Source organism: Tripterygium wilfordii, chromosome 13 (genome assembly GCF_013401445.1).
Source record: "Tripterygium wilfordii isolate XIE 37 chromosome 13, ASM1340144v1, whole genome shotgun sequence".
Classification (NCBI taxonomy): Eukaryota; Viridiplantae; Streptophyta; class Magnoliopsida; order Celastrales; family Celastraceae; genus Tripterygium; species Tripterygium wilfordii.
Genome location: NC_052244.1, coordinates 1,892,031 through 1,917,940, shown reverse-complemented (window position 1 = coordinate 1,917,940; position 25,910 = coordinate 1,892,031). Strand labels below are relative to the sequence as shown.

At 38.1% G+C, this 25,910-nt stretch overlaps 5 protein-coding genes across 7 annotated transcripts; 2 read left to right on the top strand and 3 right to left on the bottom strand.

Moving 5' to 3' along the window:
• Positions 1-4,016: 4,016 nt before the first annotated feature.
• On the bottom strand, positions 4,017-5,293 carry LOC120011746 (NDR1/HIN1-like protein 10). The gene has a single exon (XM_038862855.1). The coding sequence runs from the start codon at positions 5,276-5,278 to the stop codon at positions 4,193-4,195; it is 1,086 nt and encodes a 361-aa protein (XP_038718783.1). The 5' UTR covers positions 5,279-5,293; the 3' UTR covers positions 4,017-4,192.
• Positions 5,294-6,895: 1,602 nt separating this feature from the next.
• On the bottom strand, positions 6,896-8,097 carry LOC120011715 (NDR1/HIN1-like protein 13). Its single transcript, XM_038862818.1, has one exon. The coding sequence runs from the start codon at positions 7,751-7,753 to the stop codon at positions 6,896-6,898; it is 858 nt and encodes a 285-aa protein (XP_038718746.1). The 5' UTR covers positions 7,754-8,097.
• A 1,137-nt stretch (positions 8,098-9,234) lies between these two features.
• LOC120013746 (ubiquinol oxidase 2, mitochondrial-like) lies at positions 9,235-10,887 on the top strand. Its single transcript, XM_038865670.1, has 4 exons — positions 9,235-9,662; positions 9,805-9,933; positions 10,076-10,564; positions 10,662-10,887. Exons 1-4 carry the CDS (start codon positions 9,324-9,326, stop codon positions 10,719-10,721), a joined length of 1,017 nt encoding a protein of 338 aa, XP_038721598.1. The 5' UTR covers positions 9,235-9,323; the 3' UTR covers positions 10,722-10,887.
• A 2,031-nt stretch (positions 10,888-12,918) lies between these two features.
• Positions 12,919-18,342, bottom strand: LOC120013210 (exocyst complex component EXO70A1-like). 2 transcript variants are annotated; one of them, XM_038864947.1, is made up of 11 exons: positions 18,067-18,342; positions 17,836-17,931; positions 17,426-17,631; positions 16,518-16,760; positions 15,770-15,908; positions 15,486-15,698; positions 15,100-15,305; positions 14,319-14,516; positions 14,146-14,245; positions 13,355-13,630; positions 12,919-13,250 (listed from the first exon to the last, which is right to left on the bottom strand). In XM_038864947.1, exons 1-10 carry the CDS (start codon positions 18,205-18,207, stop codon positions 13,358-13,360), a joined length of 1,815 nt encoding a protein of 604 aa, XP_038720875.1. In that variant the 5' UTR covers positions 18,208-18,342; the 3' UTR covers positions 12,919-13,250; positions 13,355-13,357. The 2 variants fall into 2 exon arrangements, with proteins under 2 accessions (XP_038720875.1, XP_038720874.1); XM_038864946.1 differs by having other exon boundaries at positions 13,380-13,630.
• A 4,674-nt stretch (positions 18,343-23,016) lies between these two features.
• On the top strand, positions 23,017-25,890 carry LOC120013213 (nudix hydrolase 27, chloroplastic-like). 2 transcript variants are annotated; one of them, XM_038864950.1, is made up of 6 exons: positions 23,017-23,294; positions 23,375-23,425; positions 24,532-24,624; positions 24,799-24,856; positions 25,174-25,288; positions 25,400-25,890. In XM_038864950.1, exons 1-5 carry the CDS (start codon positions 23,070-23,072, stop codon positions 25,281-25,283), a joined length of 537 nt encoding a protein of 178 aa, XP_038720878.1. In that variant the 5' UTR covers positions 23,017-23,069; the 3' UTR covers positions 25,284-25,288; positions 25,400-25,890. The 2 variants fall into 2 exon arrangements, with proteins under 2 accessions (XP_038720878.1, XP_038720877.1); XM_038864949.1 differs by having other exon boundaries at positions 23,022-23,294; positions 24,762-24,856; positions 25,400-25,885.
• Positions 25,891-25,910: the final 20 nt, after the last annotated feature.

Sequence of the window (25,910 nt, the reverse complement as noted above, 5' to 3'; positions counted from 1 at the left end):
AATATATATAATAAATGAGATAGTTTATAACCAAATTTGACAAATAAAAGAAGGTTTAACTGCTATGGAATCTACTTTCTCGTTGCATGCAATATATGTATATGTGTGTGTGTATATATATATATATGTATGTATGTATGTATGCGAAGAGCACACACCATGTATATTCGTTGTAAGTTCAAGATAATATACAATAACTAGTAGCCTTTGGCATAGCTAGATATACTTGATCCGCTTTTTACACATGATTATTGGCTAATTTGGATTACAATTTATTGTGGTAATGGAGAGAATATATTATATACATATATATCCCTTTGCACAATGACTGAAAATTATTTTGTCAAAAACTTAAATTAATATTAGGAGTTGAATTGTGTACATATCTCTAATTGATATCCCCAATAGTAAGAGAGTTGTGCATGATTGAGAATTAAACAATTACAAATATATTAATATTAATAAATACCAGAAAGTGGGTGGCCCTTTTAAAGCAAACTAGTTATCTTTTCTGTTTTTGTGGCTCTTATTACTTAATTCTTCCATTCCATACTCATCAGCTAACTTCGATACATACATCTTTTCTGTGTGCAGTCACCTTCTTTTCCCTCTTTCAGAACTTACGTGGAAAATAAAGGTAACCTTATGTACCTTCATCAACAATACAAGGGAAGCCGAGTGTTGATTAATTTCCTTGCAATGTTAAATTCACACTTCCAACAACAAAATTGATAGACTTATTGTCGTACATGGAGAATATCAAGTGATGTGGTTTATAAAAAAAAATGCACAAGTTTCCCTCGATCAACAAAAGTCTTTCTTAGACCTAAATATTGTTATGTGAGACGGCCCAGAGAAACAAAATTGTGCAGATCTGATAAACTCAAAACGAATAATATTTGTTGATCTAAGTGTGTTGGTATTTTTGATAAAAATGCGTAGTTTAGAGCGATGGATTTCAATTGGATGAAGATGATGATGGAGGGCAATCAAACATGCCAATTGAACATATATGAGACCCTTTTGGACACAAGAGGGGAAGTGGGTGTCTCTTTTTAATGATACATGAAATAACTTTGATTTTCGATGATGTTCCAAAATTCCTTATAATTCCTTGGGGTAGGCCATAAAATTGAAGCTTTTAATGGAGCCCTTGTCGGATGTATTGAAGTCCTCAAGCATATTGTCTCAATCGAAGTGATCATCACTACTTTAGCTAGCCATGGCATAGATAGCTATAACTGCCCTAATTATAAACTTAACTCATAAGCTTTCATGGGATAAGCTAAAGACATATAAATACTCATTAAGGCAACAAGCCTCTTTGCTTTGTTGGAACCAATAAGCTTTGTTTCTTTTCCTTTACTAGTTATCTTCAAGTGCCCCATTTGTTTCCTTCACTTTTATAAACCCTTTTTCCAAATACTATCAAGATGTCATCGTAGAAAGCTTTTTGAGTTTTAATCATATATATCTTTCTCAAGATATGGGTTTTATGGAACTAATGTCTTCATCAAATCATGATTGATCTATGGAAGTTAAATATCTTTATACACAATATTTTCTGTTTGCATAGATATTTATGAAATTAATATGATCTTAGGGGATTCAGATCCCTTGGCTTTTTATATATAATAATAATATTTTTTTTATCTCGTTCTCGGTTACCAAGAAATAATTTTTTAGGCACGATAGTTCAAGTTTTCAAGAGGATAAAGTGATGATAAATGGGATGTGTAATGATAATTATATATATATTTGGTAGAGATGCATAACTAGTTATTATATTACATACATGCATGATTGTGTATTTTTTTTTTTTTCCAGTTTTTGTTGCTATTGGAAATGAACATGAGAAGCATAGATAGAGAGAGGTATTCTCTCCCTTCTCTTCTCTTCCATTAAGACCCACCAAAAAAGAAAAATTGTTTTGGCATCTAACAAAAGACAAGGTAATTGAGCATGGAGACAAAGTTTCCACACACCTTGAGCTTTGCCCTTTTGCAGACTTTAAGAAAAGCTACATAAGAAATGGGTCTTTTGCATGAAGTCATTATCTCTTTAATTCCCTCTTTCTTGAGTCTACCAATTTTAATTCTCACTTCTTTCTTTCATTTGCATGAAAGTAAGGGAAATCTGATCATCTAGGATCTCAAAGTGGTCACACACACACACACATATATCGATATACATATATATATACTCCTAGTCATTATAACTGTATGATCATCACTATTTTTGACCTCCTTGATCTCTTTAGGAGTCGCGTTGTGTCCACTTTTTTTATTTTATTTTATGGATTTATCATTTGAAAGTGATGATTGAGGGATCCAAGGTGAATGAGTGAGTAGTAGTAGCTAGTACTTCATTTGCTGCTGTGGCAGAGAATTTCATAAGAAAAAGAGAAAGTGAGAGAGGTGTTGGTTCCACCATTTTGTTTGGTTTCTGGGCTTCTTTTTTTTCTTCTTCTTGGTCAAAAAAACAAGAGGAGGTAGAAGTACAGGCGAATATCAACCCACCATGCATGTGTAAATGCTTCTTTTCATGACTGTTGGGTCGTTTTCTTTAAAGCAATATATATTACTTCTTGTTTTGAGAGACCCTGCTTCCCTTTTGGTCTCAATCATACATACCCTTTGCTTTTTTTATGCTTTAATGGTTCCGGTCTAATGGTTGGGCTTAAAATAACTTCAGTCATCAGATATGGCCCATGAGCCCACTATATGTTCTTTTAAGCCTTAAGGGACAACAATTGTAAAGTCCATCAGGGCCCGTTAACTTACCACTTTCACTATGGTACTTGGCCCGTTAAACTGCAAATGATAGATACAAGCCCGTGACTAACGGAATTGGACCTCGCTTGACCCAAAATAACCTTCTACTAGTAAAAGTCCAATCCAAGTATTCAGCGGATTAGTTCAAGACCTCGGTAATATGGCTGGGCCGGGCTGGGCTCTCAGGTGGGCCTCAATTTAGTTCCCAGAGCTATGACTGCTATGCTCTTCTTCGCGTAGAGGCAGAGCCCTGTCGTCTGGACACATTCGCGAATCGCGTCACTCCATATCCTGGCTGTCGTCTGGACAAAACTCGACTTGTGTGGGCTTCGCATATCTACAGTGTCTGAGGTATGTTTGCGATCAGTTCCTTCTTTTAGGTTTTAGCGTATTTTTTATGCTAGTTTGTGGATGCCAATTGTGGTTGCTTAGGTTGATTTTGATTATGAAATCATGACATGTTTGAGCACAATTAGATGATTCACAGTTCTAATTAGTTGATTTGTTCAACCTTAAGGGATTTGCATATTGGGTGATTCGAGAATGTTATTTCCTCTTAATGACCTAATTTTGAATGGTATTCGACTATGCTTGTTCAGTGATTTGCATATATAGCTGATTACAATGGCAGTCCATAATTCAGATTGACTGCATGCTTTCTTATTCAAATGCAACTCTGCTGAGTTTTGTGAAGCATGTAGATAACAAGTTCCCACTTCACATTGATTGATGTTCGTTTCACTCCATGAACAACTCTTTCTTTGATGAATTATATATATATTGGTACTCACTTGCAGACATACATATATGCCTGAATGAATCTCATTCTACATGCAGCTCCCAAAGCATTATACCAGCCTTGTTTGCATAATAATGCTTTCATTCTAATATATGGATTGCAATTTGTATTCACCAATGCAGTTTATTTTGATGATTACTATTCTCTGTTCTCTGTTTACATTTAATAAGGATTAAGACGGTGTCAAGAAAAGGGAAAACCAAAATAATTGTAAGTGAGAGTAGTGAGAATGACAAAGTTAAATGGGAAGATAAGCACACTCGATCCTTGATAGATATGTGTTTGAAGTTGCGGAAGGTGCAAAGCGAGCTCCTGGCACTCGAACCCCAAAATTAGAATGGGAAGATCTTGCCATTCAATTTAAGAAAATAGACGGGAAACATGATTCGTAAAGATATAGGTTTGGAACGAGATTATGTGAGACAAACAGTGGATGAGACTGATGAATAGTGTGACTAAGAAAATCCAGGTACATGAGAAATTTTATTCACATTAAAAAATAACAGGGAAAAAAAAAACACAAAAACAAAAGAATGACAATATCTGAATTCTGAACAAATGGTCAAAACAAAAGAAGAAAAGCACAAGACTTGATCAAAGAAGAATTGATCAGAAATAATCAAATTAAAGAAGCAATCTTGCACTTGACCGTCTCATCCCCACCAACCAATCTTCCATCACCAGAATTAACCTTAAAATCGCACTTAACGACAGGCTTAAAGGAACCTGTAACGATGTCTCCAAATCTGAGCCTAACCCTCATGTACAAATCCAAATCAAAACTGTAAACCCCATTTGCCTTCTCCTTATCATAAAATTCCACATCAGGAGGACTCATAATCGTCGTCCTGTTGCCTTTATAATGGGCGTTCAACACATTAGTACTCCTGTGCCCTTGCAAGAATTTTGGCATGAATTTGCTTCCAACAATCTTGTTATTGTAAACAGCTCTGGCCTCGATCGCATCGTAATAGATTTTAATCCTTCTATTGGGGTTGCGAATTGTGATGTTCACCGCAAGGTCGTAGCGCTGCATTGAGTTTGAGGTGTTCCTTGTAAGATCGTAGGGGTACATTGAGTTTGTGTTGGTGTAGTTGAATTCCTTGAGTCTGATGTCACTCAGGTGGAACTTGACCCTACGTGGGAGGACTACGAGCCAGAATATGAAGATTGCAATGCCAATAATGACGATGATCGAAATTATGATTTTGAGGAAGAGGGTAAGACAGCAGCAGCAGCCGGATCTAGAGCGACGTCCAGGGCGGTGGGAGTGTTCTGAGGGGGGGATGGCTGGGCCGTAAAACGCACCGTTTAAGTGTGGCTGTTTCTCTGCCATCGGAATAAAGCCTTGAAAGAGAAGAGACCAGACAAGTTGTTGCAGCTGGTTGAGACAATTGATCGAGCACTTGGAAAGCGCTTGGCCGATGAACGTTTGAAGACGAGAAGGAGACTGTGTGAGGATTGTAGACAGTAATGGGGGTATATATCTATATATAGGGGAGACCGGGAGAGCGTAGCGAATTGGGAGTGGGAAAGGCGGGGTTGGGTAAGGAAGGAGTGGGGAGAGTTCTTGAATTAACAGGGAGACTATGTAGGGCTTTGTCAAATTGACGCGGCTGCCTTTTTGATGATGTGTATGAACAACGATAAGACCAAGTAATATCACACTCACTCTTCCAAGTTGGAGCAATGGGTTCTCCCACATATGGCAACTTGACTTCCTATCAAGCGCAACACAATAGACTTTTCAACGCGTTCCTCAAGTTTTTGACATTTATGTGTACAGGTACAAGAAGTCGTCTTTCTATAGCCATCAAAAGAGAGCTGGTCTTCTTTTGGGGTGGTTCTAGCTCTCAAATTAGTTTTCCTTACCAACCACACATGACTCAACTTGCATTCAAAAAACAAAAATCGCAGTGCGAGTGGGCCTAATAATTGATATTGTCTAATGAGATATGCCCAAACATTACAACTGGACCGATGAAACCAATAATATCATGGCTGCAATGGACCCATGCCAACTAATCTGGTTGGTTTAGATAATCGGGTTGATTCGGGTAACATGTACAACATTCAATATGGAATCGATATAGGGTATTGATGAAAATGAGAGATCGAATTATTGGAAAGGAACAAGTGAAATAGTTTCGCAGCACCTTCGCTTGCACACATAGTTGGGCTGGGCCGGGGTTGGGAAAGGTCGTTGCGCAAGCGCACCGTCTTGGAATCTTTTTGACCTCGGGTCTTGGTGTTGAGAGGAGAAGACTTGGCCCAAATGAATAAATGATAGCCCATATCTGAAATACAATGGAATCTTCGGTGATGGCCCACTATCTATATTTTGCATCTTTGAAAGGTAGTGGAAGCCCATAGCCTTGATGAATGAACCCTTCGGCAGCCCATATATAACAAACGCAATTTCCATGTTTCACTCTATAACGTACATGTGTCATTAAACCTTCTTTGGATAACAGATTCTTGCATGATATGCATGTATTTGTTTAGTAGTGTGTTTACACTGCATTCAGCTGCACCTTACCTCATAGCACCATGGTTTTCTGTGACACGTCAAATGCTTTTACAGCACAACTCACCTCACAGCACCATAGGTTTTTACCTCGCAACACCTCACCTCACCGCACTCCCAAACGCTTATAATATATGTTGAATTGTCACACGTAATCAAATTAGATCAATTATTTTATTTTATATTAATGTAAAAGGTAAATGTTAAGTGATTTTATATTAATATTATTAGTCATATAATATAACCGTAATTTAGATACGTCAAACACACTTACAGCACCGCATCACAGTTTTAAAAGTGATGCGTCAAACAACTTTTGCGTTCCAACTCACCTCACAACACTTCATAGCAGTTGACAGCACTTCCAAACATGCCCAGGTGTGTTAAAGGGTTGTGGATAAAAGAATAAAAGGATACACTCAACTCTAGGCTTGACAAGTCAACCCAAACCACTTTGTTTTTCATTGTTAAGTGAAAAAATGTGTATATACCATGACGAGTAATGTCATGTACCCTAAAATCTAAAATCTTATCTTTCATTTTATCCCAAAATCTATATGACATGTAAAGTAGACATTAATTTAAGGATCCGTTTAATATCCAACACTTTACATTGTTTCGGGGTAAAATGTCAATCATATTTTGGGGTTTAAAGCATTATTCATATCATAATCCAACAATGCTATTGATTCTGATAATCATTTCACCTCCAAATTGTGATTGATAAAAAAAATCAAAAATCATAAAAATAGGTGATCTTTGATCAATCCAAATCCATTATTTCTTATTTGAAAATCAAACGCGAACTATGCAATCCATAGGCTTGTTATCCGTTAACTTGCCATTACCAGTAACACCATCAAAAACCACGTTCAAATCCTCACAAAGAACTCTCATACCACAACGTCTCGTCCACCACCCAGATTTAAACGTAGACCAAATCATCAATCTCAAACTGAAACTCACAGAACCTCCACGTCTCTCCTCCGCCATGTCATCCACCACTGCCGCCCCCACCACCGGCTGATCATAACCCGTATTGTTTGCCGATAGCTTCGTTTGCGTCATAATCGTCTCCCCTATGTCCAACGTAAACGGCGCCATAGCAGCACTAGCAACAATTTCATCTTGCTTGTAATACACAGAGCATTCGATTTCATCCGCATGCACTTTCAATTTATGATTCGGATTCTCAATTGTGAAATTTCCCTCCCAATTGGCGGTGAATCCGGGTTTGGTGTTGAAATTGGAGACAGAGAAGGCCTCGAGCCGGAATCGGGGAATTTGGGGGCGCAATACGAGCCAGGTAAGGATAGTGGTCGTACCCATCACGAAAACTACTAGAATAACCGCTGAAAGAATTCCTCGAGCGACGCCGGAGCTTTTTGATTGTTGTTGGTGACAAGCGGCCTGAGAGTCGTAATAGTAGGCGGGCGGAGCTTGCGTGTACGGATTCTGCTGGTGGTGGTATTGATTGTACCCGGGGTACGGATAACCCGGTTGTCCAGGCGGATATCCCATTGCGGGCGGGTACCCCATTGTTGGAGGATAGCCCGTTGCGGGAGACTGTCCTGATGGATTTTGATTGGCATCGGAGGAGGATGAATTACCGGGTTCTTTCCCCGGTTGATCTTGATCGGATTGCGACGCCATTGATTTTATTTGTTTTGTTCGGGCGAAAGAGAGGGAGAGAGTGTTGGAGACGAATTAAAGGAGACGAAGAGAAAGAACAATGCAAAACAGGGGTGGCGTTGGTAACAAGCGTGCATGGCGTTATTAGGCTGTCAACTTGTCCGGCGATTGGACTAAGTTCAGGTGAAACAGACAATTAGTATTGGCTGGCCGGCGGACTTATATATTACATAGCAAACAAACAGCATTTACAATACTCTATGCTTATTTTTTAATTCATTCATCGTTGTCTCTGTGGAATTGTAAATAGTTTGAGTCCGTTTAGTATAGTTTATTTTGTCATATTCAACATTAGTTTACAAATTTTGAAAAATAAACTAGTTGATAAGCGGTAAAATAAATTATCGATCAAATTTATAGTTGACGCAAGCTTCTAATATGTAAAGGAATAAAATATGTGTGTGGTTCAAATTATGAAGCTATGGTAATGGAATATGGGCCGTTTTCCGCTGGGATATTGAAAGATGAGGTTTTTGGTTGGGCCATGCTCTGGTTTTTACTTGGGCTTGTTATGGATTTCAGACGCTGTGTAATTCCGAGCCCAATATTGCATCTTTCTTGATAAGCGAATACAATAGTATCTTGCTTTCCTTCTAAGCTGGCATCAGTCTCAGACAATCCGATTTTCGAATCCGATTATCAGATAGAATCCGATTTTCGAAGCCTAGCCAGAGACCAGTACGGACAGTCCAAGCCTAGAGTTCAGCAATCAAGTTTGTAGCACCTTCCCGGTCCATTTTTTTTCAATTATAAATATGTAGTATTCGTTCTAACAAATTCAATTCAATGATATATTTTTTTGAAACAAGAATTAAATTTATCACAATTGAAACATCGAATGTTTTGATGTTAACATATGACGGTCTATAATTATTATATCATTTTCATATTGTATTTGATTTTTATTTCAAATAAAAAATACATTGTTGGAATTATTAGATTGAATACTAAATATTATGATTAAAAAAATTAATTTTTTGATCTCAAAACGACCCCAACCACTCTTTTCTAGTGGCAGTAACGAAGCCACGTAGCAAACAGAGACACTTTCCTATTTTATTTTTTGCAAAAATGCTAAGTTTCGGACTGCCAAAACAATCCACGGGGGCAAAATATTGAACCCTAGGCATGCTCAAAATCTCTTGCTACTATTTCGTCAAGAAATGCTAGACCATAAGCATGGTCATTCTAGACCATATCATATATTTATCTCCCAGCCTACAAATTTACACCTCTACTTACTAAAATGCCCTCAGATGGGTCCTCTGATGCTTACTCAGACTTCTGGCTACAATTGTAAATTCCCACCCATTGCAGACTATACTAGACAATTATATCGATCTATAAACTACTACGTGTCGCCAAGCCATTTTCTATAACTGACGGCGTAGTTAAACCCCTTGAAAGGTAATAAAACCCTCATACCCTCCGCGTGACGAAGCATAACCTACCTACAAAAGCTAACAGATATCTGCCATTTCCAAGATCTCTCTCGATCTTGATATCTGACACATTACTACTGATCGTCGTCATGATGAGTCGTGGTGGAACCAGCTTGGCCGGTTCATCGCTGGCGGCGTTGAACCAACGTTACTTCTCAACGGCTGCTCGCACGGTGTCGCAACAAACGGCATCAGGAATGATCCTGAACGGTTCGGCCGGGGCTCCTGTACGGAGTGTGAGCTGGATGAGGGCTCCAGTACTTGGCTTGAGAAACGGGAGCAGTGTGGCCCTGCAGGGAGAGAAGATCGATCAGGTGGAGAAAGAACCGGCTGGTGGAAAGGACGAGAAGCAGATCAGTTACTGGGGCATTCCGCATGAAAAGGTCTTAAAAGAGGATGGAACGGAGTGGAAGTGGAACTGCTTCAAGGTAGGTATCAAATCGATCGGATGTTATTGTCTTGAAATGTGATGTTTTCCAGCTTCCATGGTCAAATTAACGTGATTATTTTGAAGAATCTGGTGTTTATTTATGTTGATTTGTATTGTGTGAATGTACGTTTTAATGGCAGCCATGGGAGACATACAAGGCTGATTTGTCAATCGATCTGAAGAAGCATCATGTACCAACAACGTTCTTGGACAAGATGGCCTACTGGACTGTCAAGTCTCTTAGATGGCCGACTGATTTGTTCTTCCAGGTATTCTTTTCGCTTTCCAAAATATTGATTTGATTTGGTCGTTTCGTTTTGGCTTTCCATTTGAATGATAATCATATTGTGTGAACTATTTTTGTTTGCATATAAAAATAGCTTAGACGGGTCTTACTAATGTGAATTACAGAAAAGATATGGGTGTCGAGCAATGATGTTAGAAACAGTGGCAGCAGTCCCGGGCATGGTTGGCGGGCTGCTACTGCACTGCAAGTCACTGAGGCGATTTGAGCACAGTGGGGGTTGGATCAAGGCTCTGCTGGAAGAGGCTGAGAATGAACGCATGCACCTCATGGCATTCATGGAAGTAGCCAATCCCAAGTGGTACGAGCGAGCTCTGGTTTTTGCAGTCCAGGGTGTTTTCCTCAATGCCTACTTCCTTGGTTACATAATCTCTCCCAAGTTTGCACATCGAGTGGTGGGGTATCTAGAGGAGGAAGCCATTCACTCATACAATCTGTTCCTTAAGGAGTTGGACAAAGGGAACATTGAGAATGTCCCTGCTCCTGCCATTGCCATTGACTACTGGCGTTTGCCATCTGATTCAACCTTGCGAGATGTTGTGGTGGTTGTGAGGGCTGATGAGGCACATCACCGCGATGTGAATCACTTTGCATCGGTAAGGAACACATAATGGATTTACTTGAAGATGTCATTGGTTTCTTTGCCACTTAAGATTGATGATCTTGTATGCATTTGAATGGATTTGGTTGCAGGACATTCATTACCAGGGTCATGAATTGAAGGAGTCTCCTGCGCCAATTGGGTATCACTGAACTGCTGAGAGTCAGTATTATGGTCTTTCAAACCAGAAAATTTTGTAAGAGCATTGAATAAATAGAGCTCAAGGAAGTAATCGTCCTGATGAAACAAATAGTTTTGAAGTTTTGTACTTGTTTTACATCCATGCAATAATATATGTTGCGTTGTTTTGTTGGCCTGTGTGTGTTGTCTATCACTCTATTGAATATCCTCTTCTCCAACAGGGAGACTTCAATTTGCATTTAAAAGAGTCAAATCGGTGATCCCAGTTATTTCATCTAAGTGAATTTGCGGCCTCGTACAATGTCAGTTGGGATAACTAGATTCCAACTGTGGAAATCCTTATCATTACTGAAAATTAATAATTTTGATTAATTTTTCCATTATGTACATTGGAAAGAAAATCCAAAATAAAATTATACAATTCAATTAGAAAGCATCATAAGAACATAGCATTCTTTGGTTTCATCTCCAATTGGCTGCCAATTGGCAACCCAATTGGCAGCCAATTTTGATCTTGATGTGCTGAAGTTGGAGACAGACAAGGAATTCAATTGAACAATCGGGGTTTTTGGACCAAGAGAGGATGACATGAATATGTTCAATAAGGTGATAAAGAGCAATGTGGTGGTTATTGTGGTGAGAATGAGAAGCTGAATATTGGGTATGTTTGAGGACCCATTAGAGGAGATGTTCGAGGTAGGAAGTAGAGAGGTGTAAGAATGGGTTCTGGGATTTCTTGATTGAGATTCAGATGAAGAAGCCATTGATGATTAACAAAAAGAAAGAAAAAAAAAAGTGATTGAATGGCAAAGATTAGAAGGATGAAGCTATGATGATGACATAGACTGATATATATATATATAGGAGATGAAAAGGAAATAACTCCTAATAGATGTTTTTACCTGAATAATATAACAGGTTTCTGTTGGGGGGTTTTGCCAACATAGCAAAGGCAATATCAAGCGTTGGCCAAACTGAATAATATAATTAACATAAATGCTATTTTTCTATTCATTTGATTGACAATTTTGATATTAACATATATTATGCTAGGATATATAATGATAAAAAATGATAACACATATGATGGTTCCTAGAATGCGTAGTGTTTGGTTGCACTTTTGTTTGTAGCATATATGTTATTAAAACAATTGTGTAAATTACGTAATATTAAAATAAATGTTAAAATAACTAGGAAACAAATAATAAAAATATTAAAAATCATTTAAATCAATTTAATAACTATAAAATAAATATGAAGCTGACGTTGTTCACGGGCTACACAGAATGGAGAAGCTCATATCGCGTTTGATGATAGAAAGGACAACTCATTTAACCTAAACATAAGGGCAATGTAGTCGGTTCAAATAAAATGTTGAACACAAATGGAAAATGGTTGCAAAAAAAGAAGAGAATTGTCCATTTATAGATAATTTTGAAACTACCATAATATTGTTTTAAAATTGCCTTGTAATACTCGTTAGGAAAATGTTGTTTGGTGCATGAGAACAATATATATAGTATTAGAGTCATATATTGTGATGAAAAATTGGGTTTGGGCTGATCGTTTCATCCATAGAATAAAAAGGATTTTGAAAATTCACTCTCTTATAGTAAAGAAAAACTTTTTATTGTTCAGATGTATTGGAAGTTAATTTGTTTCTATTAAATACCTTATACCTTTTACAAAGTGTTTGAAATAATTTCTTAATTAATTCAATATTTTAATATTTTACTGCTATATATAAACAAATTCCTTTTTAGGTTGAATTTTGTGAAACACAGGGAATGCGGTGGCAGTTCAGTATCAGATGGTTGACAGCATATTATTGTCCTTTTGACTATGTTTTCCCTTCTTTTCCTAATTTTCCTTCACGTTTGTAGTATGCTCCTCAACTATTTTGGGCTTTTCTCCTTATGGTCATGGCAAGATGTTATCAGAGTCATTATCCAGATCACCAAATTTGTTATCTTGTTCTGAATAGTTGAACTTGGAGCCTCTACTATGAAAATTTGGAATTAGTGTATAGATAAATGCTAACAATCTCAATATTGCTTCAAATTTCTTCAAGAATTATTCTTGTGATAATGCTAACATATACTGTTTATGTAGTACATAGATGATGTTGTTAAGAAATTTGAACCGGAGTGAATCCATGTTACATAACGGGTTTTTGGTGGATGATCGTCCGTCTTAACTCAAAAATCAAAGCTCAAGAGTTCGGGTCTAATCCACATACAAATAAAATTCAAAAAAAAATTTAAAAAAATGTTCAGTATCTGGAAGATGTTTATGCAAGACTCATGTGGTGGATGAATGAATACTCACCTGCGTATTATTGTACAATGAAATACATACATTGATACCATGTATGTCAACTTTCAAATCTCTGAGAAAACAACCTTAACCTTACAAAAATATTTACCGTTTCTGTTCATTCCAAGTCTTCCCCTCAAAGAATTCATTCAGAATAGGCTCCAGATCCTCTGGAGTATATCTGATGTACTTCTGCGGGTTCTTCCCATTCTCTATCAGAGGCCTGTGACACATCAAAAAATCCATTGGCATGAACAATATTATAGTACTGAGGAAGTGAAATTCCATTACAGGAGGAGAAGAGCAACAAAGAGAGAAAGAAATAACAGGTCAGAGGTATAGGTGAACTTGCCCGAATCGTTTCATGAAAGATCTATAGGCAGGCAAGAGGATTTCAGCGACAGCCAGTCTCAAAGACTCACGTAACTCACTATCTGGTACGGTCCACTGAGATTGCCTTTGGTGAAGCTCCTCAAATTGAACGTTGAAAGTTTTAAATCTATCTTTCACCGTTGTTCTTGAGAGCACACTGCCACTAGCATCACCTCCCGTTGCACTACCACCTGACGACCCAGGTCCCTGAACGGTGAGACACTGCAGAATCTGCACATCTAATGGACAAACTGCTTAGTTTAGATACCTAGAAGTGACAAAACTAAACCAATAAAATAAAATTTTGGACCAAGCGGCTAGCACAGCAAAAACTTTCTAAATGATATAAAGAAGAAAAATCAATCATTTTGAAGGGTTTAGAAGAGTGTGTGCAGCTCAAACGTTCAGTTATATATTTTTTTCACTTTGGCAGTCAGATATATATTGTCTTTGTAACAGTCAGATACAGTCAACAATTATAAATTTAGCCTGAAAGTAGTCCAAATGAACAAAAATAGCTAAAAACTTGCTTTGAAGAGTCCTGTCAAATTCTAACATAAAACCTACTAGCAGGAAATCCATATTATAGCTTGCCATCAAGCTCACTATTGAAAAATGCAATATGTAGGAGAAAAGAAAGCTCAAGCTAAATATATGGTACAGAGATCAAAGAGGAAAAAAATTGAGTATAGTTTAGCAGCACTTTCAAGTTTTGCGACGAAATTCAAGTGATTTTGAAACAAAACCTTTGCCCAGGAAACTCGCTTATAATGATTTGCATGCTGCTGCACAATCCTTCTGTGTATTTGAACCCAGTCATCCCCTAATAAATCCTTTGCTTCAGACCTGTAAATAAATATTTAAAGTAACATACTGGCATGTTTAGAGGCTAAAATAAACAAGTAGGATACAAACCAACCTTCGCACAGTTCTCACTATATAGTGAATGTTGTTCATAAGGAATAACTGAGTCAATGCAGGATCTTTGTACTGCTTGGATTTCCCATCCAAGTTATTCTGCAGAGCATGCATAATCCTTGTTGTTACAGTTGCTAACTGTGCATCCGGATCACTTTCGTCAAATTCTTGGAAGAGTTGCTTCAGTGTTGATTGGTAGCTGGAAGCACAGAGTGATCAATTGTCAGATGCATAATGTTTGCACGATTATTGTCAAATGCACCAAATATCATTGTTTTGAAAACAAAACATGGGAAAGAGAAGACGAAATGAAAAGAAGAGAGGGGGCGGAAAGCTGTGACAGATGAAGAAGTGGAAGAGCAACTGACATAAGCATAAGTGGACCATCCATGAACATGCATTCCAGTAAGTTAAATTGATAAAAGCATCTGAGGTGAAAATTAGTGCTCGAACGCGACTAAGTCAACAGAAATTGGCACTTACTGCCCCCACCGCACAGACATAAAACAGTATAAGATCCAAGAGAAAATATAAATAAGATATTGCTAATGTATTAAGATGGCTACCAATAACTCATCAACTGACTAACTACCCACATAATATTTACTTGTTACAAGATTTTTAGAACTTTAATCAAGGGGATATGGATAACCTTAGGACTTGTATTCCCAGAAGCAAAACCATTAACAAGCAACAGAACCCGAGAAAGGTAATCAGGAAAATGTAACGATATTCTAAAGACAAACCAATGCAGAACCAGAAATAAACCAGTTCTAACTTACTCAAAGAGAAACTTCACATAATTTATCACATAGCTGGTCAAAGGATGAACAGTTCCATCTTGGACAGCAGTTTTGGTGGCATCTTTTTCGACAGCTTCCTCAAAATCTCCAAAGGTCTCTTGTGCTGTCTGAGCCAGCCGTCTTGTTAAACTCAATGCAGACTCTCTCATTTCAAGGCAAGCTTTGGTTTGAAATAGTACTTCAATCTGCACCACCACCAATCTAGTAAGAGCTATGAAAATAATATTTTAGTGGTTTCAGTTTCATCATAGAGTAAGTTATGTAGAACTTTCATGACTAAATTTCCTCATCATTTTGTCACAAAAACAACAAGGTGATGTCTACTAGTATAAATAAATGAACAAGAAACGTGACAGAGTCCATACCTCTGATTGAAGTTCTCGCAGTATCTCATACATGTCCAATAGAACAAATAATTTTTCAGGAGACCTCTTGCTTTTGGCAATAGCCTCCCCAAAACTAAGGAGCACAGCCACACTGTTTGCAGTGACTTCGGCAAAGCATTGATCCCTCAAAGAATCAAAACCATCTAGTATTTGATCACATATTGTCTTCTCCCCGGAAAACAGCAGCTTGACCTGTTTCAATCATTGTAGTGCGGTTGGAAAGGGATCACATCAAAAGAACATAAATTTCATGTGATTCTTACAGAAATCCGCATATAGTGTATCCAATTCCCAATTTTGGCCTCCAAAACCTCCCATTGCATTTTCTGAAGATCATCTTTGCTAAGTCTCTCCACACCCAGTTTCTTGAGGCTCTGTTCCAAAACTGACGCACGGGTATCCCTAGCATTTGTTGAGTGTAAACAAGTAACATTAAAAGTTCAAAAACTCTGAAGGAAATTGAAAATAAAAAATGCAAGGAAATTTTGCTTAGGTACTTGGATTAAAAATATTAACCTGCAACCCTTCCGATTACAATAGAAAACGAACGACTCCAGCTCCCCCACTTCCATCTTTTTTAGGTATCCAATGAGGATCATATGTCATACATTTAGAAGTTAATATCCATGGGAACATGGTTTATGCCAAATTTTTTCCAGTCAGCATAGTCAAAATAAAACTTGGGAGAATTTATGGCTGTTTTGCGTTAAAATCCAAGAATCTAGATTAAAATGCTTAAAGGGTATCAAATCTATACGTCTAAAAAAAATAGCTGCGAAAATAAACTCAGTTGAGTACTAAATCTCTTCCAGTTGCATGGTTTTATAAGGAAAATATCATCTCTTTGCACCTTGATCATCCTGAAGGGGTTCAAGGACAAATATTGCATTATAACTAAGCACTTCTAGCAGTTCTACTGAATCAACTAGAATGAAGATTAAAAAGAAACAATCACCGCAACAACTATAGCAATATCAAAGCATCAGACTAAGTGGAGATGAATAAACACACCTGTATATTCTAAATAGCTGCTGCTGATGGCCAGCTTGAACCATCTGTTGTGCTAAATCATGCAGCAAGGGCAGAACCCTAGGAGGAATTAGAGTCAGAGGTGTATAAACAGCTGTTTCTAAGTTCTTCTGGTGCTCAGAATGGCTCTTCCCCCCAGCATCACCTTGTCCCCCATTTGATGTGGATGATGGTCGTAAAGAGTTGGGAAGGCAATCATAAAGACGATCAGGTTCCACAGGCTTGCTGCAATTCGGAAGAATTAAACTTACTAAAAGGCATGCATTGATCACATAATTACGTAGCCCAAACAAATGTATCAAAAGCGAGTAAATATTCCAACTCCAAGGGCATCCTAATATACAATATAGTTAAATATTAATAAATATGTATCTAAGCAATTGGAGCTGCAAAGAAACAACAATTCTTATGACTTGAATTTTTTTAGCTTAAAACAGACCCTTTCTTCTTGGAATTACACCAGTGAATGAGAATGCTCACTTTATTTCTAATACCTTATTTCAAGTTCTTTATAAAAATAGAAGGAATGGAATACATTTCCAAGAAGATTACCATGAGTTTTATGAGTTTCAGAGATTTCAAACCGAAAAATCTGGGATCTATCTATCCTCTGTTTTGTTGGTCCCAAGTGGAACAATGGAAATTCATGCACGCACCCTAAAACAGAGGGAGATATAAGAGAGTAATTAACCAACTAACATAACAATGTCATTCGCCGCCAAAGAATTGGTGCTTGTCTGTGTGGGAAATATAGTCAAGAGGAAAGGGTAATCAAACAGGAACAATGTTTATGTACATTTCACCCATGCATAAAAAAATCAAAGTATTAACCCAAGTGCTCTCAGCCACAATGATTAAACTAAAGCAAGACATATATATGAAAAGCAAACCTGTAAATTGTCAAGAGCTGTCTAAACTCATCCTCTAGCTTTGAGATAGCTTTTGCAAGTAAGTTATTGGCATGGTTAAGCACTCCATCACTACTCTTAAAACCTTTGTTGCTGCTGAAAAACTTAACATTGGCTCTTAGTTGGTCTATTGCTTCCAAGTAGCTTTCAAGGTCCTCATGTGGCCCTTTTAGAATCTTAGCCTCTGCCTAAATTTGACAGTAAAAAAAAGCATTGGGACTCACATGATTCTGTGGAATAATAAGGCAACAGCTTCAGGCATTAAATATGCGAGTAACTAAAAATATCCGGTGTACGTTTACTGCTACTGAGTAATCATTGATGCATTACCAAATAATGCACAATCTGGGAAGCGTTAAATAGGTAAAATGGACCAAAAGGAAATGCATTACCTTTCTTGTGAGGTCGAATTGAGCCAAAATAACCTCTGCAGCCTTCAACGTCTTATCAATATTCTCGTGGGCTCTCCTAATCGAATTCGTCCTTATCTACGAAAATTAAAATTATCAAAATGATTCAAAACCATCAATGCTAGATCTCATAACCTCCCTCAATTCGAAAACGAAATAGTAGATGAGTCAAGAAAAATGAAATGGAAGAAATTCCCAATTTGATTGAAAGACCTGAGTAGGGCGCATGGCGGTCTCGAGAGCAGAGAGGCGGTGGTCAAAGGAGCCGAGAATGGAAACCATATTATCGGTGATGGTCTGGCTCTTGCGCAGCGAGTCTCTTATGAATCCAGCTCTCTCGCTCAGAGCCTCCATTGCTCGAGGCACCCCCTCTTTAGCTCTTTCTTCCTATAATTCGAGAGAATTGAATGCGATTCCCTACTCGTGACCTTCAAGATGATAATGCGACTCTGCTTTTTCGAATTTCGAGAGCTTGTTCGGCTTGTATTTCTTTCTCTATTCGTCTCTGGCTCAGCGAGAAGACGACAAAATATCAAGTAGTTAGGAACAACTCATTAATCAGGTAGAAGGTTCGTCTCTAGGTCAGTGGATGGGTCCCGCGTGATGTGAACCTTCACCAACAAGTGGGGCCGGGTGTTGGTAGTACGTAGCTTTTCCAAGGCCCGGCCCACACCTTGCCTTTAGATTTAGTGGGCCTAAGCTTAGGAAACATGCCCAGGTTGACTAGATATGAGTTTTTTTTGTCTGGCAGACGAGATATAAGTCACAAATATTTTTTATGAGGACTAAGAGCATCCACAATGGGATGATTTTGAAGTGCTTGAGATGATACTTTCTTGATAAATTAAGCGCTAGATGTTCACAATGGGTACTTGAGATGATACTTTCTTGATAAGTTAAGCACTACATGCACACTTGTGATAAAAAATGACACTTGAAAAATTAGTTCATACTTGATCTTTGAAGTGTATGATAATTGATGAATAGTGAAGAGAGAGGTGATGAAAAAGGAAGAGAGATGTGATGAAAAGTAAGAGAGAGATGATGGAAAGAAAGAGAGAGAAGATAAAAAGGAAGAGAGAGGTGATGAAAAATAAGAGAGAGATGATGAAAAAGAAAAAGAGAAAATAAAGAAAATGAATATAGAGTGTTGAAATGTATGGAGTGTTGATGAATAGTGTAGATTATGGGACCCAATCACCCAATTAAATTGTGCCACCTAAGAGAAATGAGAAGAGAGAGAATATAATTTAGTGAAATTTGGAGTGTGTGCACAAGTAGCACCATTGTGGATGCTCTAATTACACCTGACTTAACTAAGCATACCCCAATTAAATAAACCCCATAAAAAAAAACATGTATGAGTATACCTCATATTACTCCAGATTATGTTTTTCTCAAGTACACCCTAGCCATTTCTGCACCATCACCAAGGTCTCAACCACTTCCTCCACCACCACCGCCGACCGGACATTTAGACGTGGTGGCCTCTTTCTCTGTTTAAAGTTTAAAAAATGAATAAAGCAAGCAAGATTCACCTGGAAATCATGCTTACAAGATGTGGTGGCTTCTTCAGCATTTTGACAATGGAGGACGAGAATCAAACTTGCACTTAATTAAACTTGTTGTAGATGAAGCTTGCTTACAAGATTTACCTGGAAGAAGCTACTCTTTGCCATATCCGGTTCTTCATCTCATCAATATCTAGGGATTGCCCACATGGGCTTACCATGTCTCGTCACAAAAGGAGAAGAAGCTTAATTTGATTCTAAAGCTCCCCCGCCGTTCAAGCTAGCTAATATTAGAGCCGGCGTCGTCATACCTTAGGTAAGGGGGAGGAGGAGGAGGGAAGGATTTGGGGAATTTAGGGTTAAGAATACTCTGTCTTCAACTGAGTGAAAAAGGAGAAGGATAGGATGAGTATGGGCTAGAATGGTAGTGACAAGAGGGGTGTTGATAGATGAGGGTTTTTTTGATGGTTAATGAAGTGTGCTTAATTAAGTGTGGAGTGCAATTAGCGCTCATCAATGTTTTTAAAAATTGGATTGAACTAGCCAGTTCGGTTGAGTATCAGCCTGTTCAACCAGGTATCATTCAATTCATCGGTTCAATTACACAAATATTCAACCGGTCGAGTTGAATACTGGATCCTTCGGTATGATTTCAATTGGGGTCAATTCACCACTTTAATTACGCATAAATACTAGTATTGGTGTCTTCTAGTTCTATATCAGTCAAAAATTAAGCCTCTTACTACATTGTGTTTCATCACACACAGATGTCTTTTATATTATTTAAACCTCTTGTTACATTATTTTACCCACGAAAGATAAACACAAATAAAACATGAAAGCCAGACCCAGACCCAGACCCATGTCAATAACTCTTATAAAAATGGAGCATGATCCATGTCATGATATCTTTTCCATTGATTTGAACCCAAGCTTGGATTAAACGTGTCACAACTAATAGAAGAAAGCACAACTGATCTGATTAACCCATTCTGAGCTTGAGAATAGTTGACAATAAGAAGACGAGAACATGGAAGCCATTATTGTTCTGATTCGGGGAAGAAGAGTGTGAGAGGGAGATTTGAGAGAGAGTGAAGCTTAGGAGGAGTTTTCCAAAAGTACCTAAGTGTTGGCACCAAAAAATATCTTGGGCCTAATAAGCCTAGTCCATGTACAAGGCCCAAGGTGCAGCCCTTACAGTCCATCATGATTTATCACAACCCATGAGCCCATTATATGAAGCCCAAATGATGAGTAACTGCCAGGTAGAGTTATGCTGAGAATTGTCCATGAAAAGAGCAAGAAGTGGTGACAGTTATAACAAGATAGTCCAGGTGGCAGCTTTGTGAGAGATTTAAGGAAAAACTGACATGAAGAGGTGGTAATGGCTTCAAACTGACAGAAAATGACACAAATGAAGGATAACAGCAGTAGAATCATTGTTTATGGGGGAGATTTTCATGCAAGACAGAAGATATATAAGATGATAGACAGACAGAGGATACACACACAACCAATCAATCAAACAAACTACTCAAGTCCAAAAGCAACTTCAACTTTCAAGCTTCATAGCATTCTAGCATTTCAATTACATTTTCAAATCTTTGTCAATCTCAAACTATGTCAAATTCTCTTGTATTTATTTCCAATCAAGTTTCAATACCAACCATCGTTGCGTAAATTGTTCTTGGTATCTGTTTTTGTTTCTTCATTTCAATCTCAACGAAGCGCACTTCAGTGGAGTGGGTGAACCTAGAACTATTGAGATCCCAAGATAGTTCGTTCAATCGTCTAAATAGAAGTCATATTTACATTCGGTGCAATTTATTCGTAAGTGTAGGAAACTATAATCCTTGGCACACCCGCAAATCACCATCACCTTGAACCACATTTAGGTGACAACACTAAGACGCTAGATGAGAGAGAAACAACAGTATGAAATTAAAAAATACCCAGTAGAGATAAGGAAAGAGAAGCGGGAAACATGAGGAGAGAGAGGCGGGAATCTCATTGCATCTGCTTATGTCGATTAGTTTTTTGTCCTCACATATCTAAGTGGCATGCTTACTTGTCTTGATATGTAGATTATGTATACTTATGGAAAAAGATTCTATGAAAGATTAACATTTTCCGTTTTTTAATTACACATAAATACTAATATTGATGTCATATCGGCCAATATCAATCAAAAATCGATTGAACTGACTACAGGCATGATTTCGATTTCGATTTCGATTTCGGTATTTGTTACAATGGAACAAACCTCAAAATGGGAAAAAAAAAAAATAGAAATCCAAACACAAATAGAAACTGGATAATTGTATTGCAACTTTTCCAATGGATGTTACATTGCACATCCAAAGGAAAAGGAAGAAAGGAAAAAAAAATCCCAAAACATAAACCCCCCATTATCGTCACTAATGCGCTAAGTTCCAGGCTGGACACAAATCGTTTTAACATTCTAAGACAGCTATACCAGAGACCCGACTAGGCTACACTATTCCTTTCTCCTCTTCAACTCAATTTCCAGTCTGCGATTTGTTTGCCTTACAGACGAGAAGCCTGAAAAAGGCCAAAATAGTTAACATCACCAAACCCTACTCCCTTCTCCTCCCCCTGTAACGTACCACTCAATAAATTATTGTAAATACGATCTTTAACTTCCGTTTGTATTAACAGCCAGGAGAGAGCTGGAGCACCGAACCTTAATCGGATCCTTTAACGGGCCGTGCAATCGGACCTGCCGCCGACCTGAACCCAAAAGTGACTGCATCGTACACGCACCAATGGAACCCGACCTCACGTCCCGTCTCCTTCGCTCTCACGCACTCCTCACACACTGCTTTGCGGCCACCTTCACTGCCAAGGCTGCTAAGGTTGTTCAAAACTCTGTTTCCCTTTCCAAGACTCAACCCGTCCAGTCCCATATTCATCAAGTACTTTTCACGCTCCATCTCCAGCTCCCTGACCCGCTTCTCATACCCTACCCGATCCAGAACCATGTACGACCCGAAATCCGCAACTGCCGGACTCATGCTGCCGTCTCTTCTTAATAGCGTCACATTAGCAGGCGGGTTCATGTTCTTGTTGATGATTTCATTGTGACTATTATTATTCTTTCTCCTATCGCGTCTAGATCGCTTCAGAACCACAAGAAAGTAGCAGTCCGTTTCGCGAGAAACGGCCGCAAAATCGACCTTAGCCGTAATGGGAATCTTGGAACGTGGTTTCTTGCTGTCAGCAAGATAGGTAGAGAACTGGTTAGAAGAGATACCGATCTTACGACTCAAATTCGATTGGAAGGTCTTGAAATCGAGAGAAGGATAAACGACGACGTCTCCGATGCCGGCCTCTGTCTGACCATCGTAGAAAACTACAGGGAAGGAGACCCCCGTAGAGGTCCCCATCGATGTTGCTACGAATTCTGGAGAAATTACGTCCGACGACTTGATCTCTGTTCGTTAGAATCGTTTGATTCTTCTGCTTGCGAGGGGCGAGCACGATTGCGTTCGCGAAAAGTGAACAGGGAGGGGTATTTATACTAGTACCGGGGTTTTGGTAGAGCTTGTAAATACGATAAGGCGGTGGGGCTATTTTTGGAATAGAAAAAAAATTTCATCAATAGATTAGGAGACGAGTGGAGTAAGCATCTTCGAGAGACTTTTTGACTTGGGGCTCAAGTAGGTAGCAAAACGACGACGCAGAATGGATATATATCCAGGCGTCGGGAATTCGCAGTTCTATCGGCTCGCTTCTCCGAATTGCCCTGCAACATTGGTTAAATTTGCGGCCGTAACACTCCAATCAAGGAATCAATTCAAATCCTTGCAAGTTCTTCGTTCGCTTACACAGTCGGGCTTATCCATGGAATTTCCTCCTGATGGCTACAGAAGAAATGTGGGAATTTGCCTCGTTAACCCCTCTAGAAAGGTTAATTGGCAAATTTCTCTCTGTGAATGGATGCGCAGATTAGGTTTTGTTGATTACTGAAAGATTAACGTTGTTTGTAGATATTTGCGGCCTCGAGGATTAACGTTCCAGACACCTGGCAAATGCCGCAGGTATGTTCGGTTAGGGTTTTTTTCTCGATGAGTAATTTTTGTGAATTCCTTTGATCGGATTAATAAATATGCTGTGTAAGGTATAATTGAGTTTGGTTTTGGTAAAAATCTTGAATGGTTTGTGCCTCACAAAATTTGAGATGAACAATGTTTTGGCTTTGAAGTAGTCAGTTTTCTTATCTCTTTCTTTAATCTGGAGAATAATGGAGAGCAACAAGTTGTATTAGACAATTGATAGGGAATTCAATGGAGTAGAAAATGGACGTGGTGGTCTTTGCAAACTGGCTCTGTTTTATTTGGGCAAATGGTTTGAGCATCTGCCATTATGAGACAAGGGGAGAAGCAAAGGAAGCCTGCAATCGACTCTTTTACATCTCATTGGGTATAATTTCAACGGAATTTTATGGGAGAAAATGTTATGAGTGATTGTTGTACTGAATGCTGTGAATAAAGAGCTACATTTCTTGATTTCAAGGAATTCTTGCTGTGTGAATCACGAAATTGAGTGAATTGTCAGTTGGAATGTGGTGAACAGAGAGCTAACCCAGATTATTGCAACCTTATCTTTGAACTTAGTTTCATATAATTTTTTACCTCATAGAGTGGTTATTAAACTTTTGCAGGCGATGCACGATGTACTTTAGAGGAACTAATGTGGAAGAGTTTTGTTCGGAAAGATTGCAATTAAATATTTGTTAATTGTTCAATCAGTATTGAATATTTTGTTGCTTTACTCAATGCTGGACATGTATTAAATAATGCGGTGTTTTTTTTAGGGGGTGGGAATGGGTATTAAATAGTATATATTATTTGCTATATCTTCTCATCCATCACCCATTGTACTAGTAGTTATTCGGTCTTAGTTGGTTTCCCGTGGGTTGAAGAATAATTACTTGGGCAATGGATGATTTGCAGGTACCTGACTTGTAGTTGTGCATTATAGATGGTCTTAAATACAAGTCATTTTTTCATTTATTCAGCCGTTTCTTTCTTTTCCATTTGTTTTGGTTAGAAAACTGGAATGATGATGGTCTCCACAGAATTAAAAAAAAGAAAAGAAAACTGGAATGGTGTTTATCTATTACTCATGAGTTTGTCTTGTTCAGGGTGGTGCTGATGAAGGCGAAGATCTTAGAAATGCGGCCCTGAGAGAGTTGAGAGAAGAAACAGGAGTCACTTCAGCAGAATTTGTTGCTGAGGTATATTGTTAGATTTTGTTTTAATTCTAAATGTGAATCTTGCACTTGGAATCTTGTACCACATCTTAAAATGAAAATAATACTACAGAGTACAGACCACATGTTTTGCTACACTAATTTTGCCATTGGATCTATAGGTGCCTTATTGGTTGACATATGATTTTCCATTTGAAGCTAAAGGTAGAATCAATCGCCATTGGGGCACAAGCTATAAAGGTCAAGCACAAAAGTGGTAAGGAGACCATTTAATAAGTTGCATCATAGTACTTGAAGCTTCTTTCATGACATGGTTGATTGGTTGGCTATTGCATCTGTATTGCTCATGTTGTACTTAGCATCGATTTGTCCTCTATTACTTTTAGAATCATATCTGACAATAGCAAATTAACTGATTATACTGAGTTGGCCCAACCCATTATCAAATACCTTTCATTTTGATGTTTTTTCAGTCAATAAATAAGTCACCCCCAGGCTTTCTGGAAGGCATGTTCTTGCTTTTGATATGTTATGATTTAATAACAATTGCTAGACTACATTATTCTCTGACAGGTTTCTTTTTAAGTTCACTGGAAGAGATGAAGAGATCAATCTCATGGGTGATGGATCTGAAAAGCCGGAATTTAAGGAGTGGTCTTGGATGTTTCCAGAACAAGTGTTAGAGCTTGTAAGTGAACCTTAAACTCATAAATCATAATCACGAATCGGTGAAGAATCCATACTTCTAATAGGTTTCGCATCAGTTTTACCTTATATTTTTAAAATTCCTTTTGAGTAGGCTGTGTTTTTCAAGAAGCCTATCTATGAACAAGTTCTGAAGGTGTTTAGTCCCTATCTTGTGGAAGATGTGAACTACGGAAAATAATCTTCACATGAAAAAGAGAAGCTGATTGCAAAGAAGTGCACCGGGAAGTTATGTGGTTTTCATGAGGCATTTTTCAGATAGTTCTCACTGGGATTTCTTTAGATTTAGCAGTCACATGGGACAGAATGTTCCTTTTTGTTAAGTGTTAAATGGCCAAATTGTTCTGGGTTACCTGAAAAAGAGAAGCTGATTGCTGAGAAGTGCCCCAGGAAGTTCCAATGGTTTAATGAGGAAGTTTCAAGTAGTTGTAACTGGATTTTCTTTTAATCTAGCAATTACATGGAACAGAATGTTCCTTTTCTTAAATTTTTAAAGAACAATTGCCCTCGGTTATTATTGCTTTCAATGTTTCAGATATAATACCATATCAGGAAAAAGGTCCTTTTCTCTGATAAAATATGTTATCTTTTCTCCATTTTTTTTT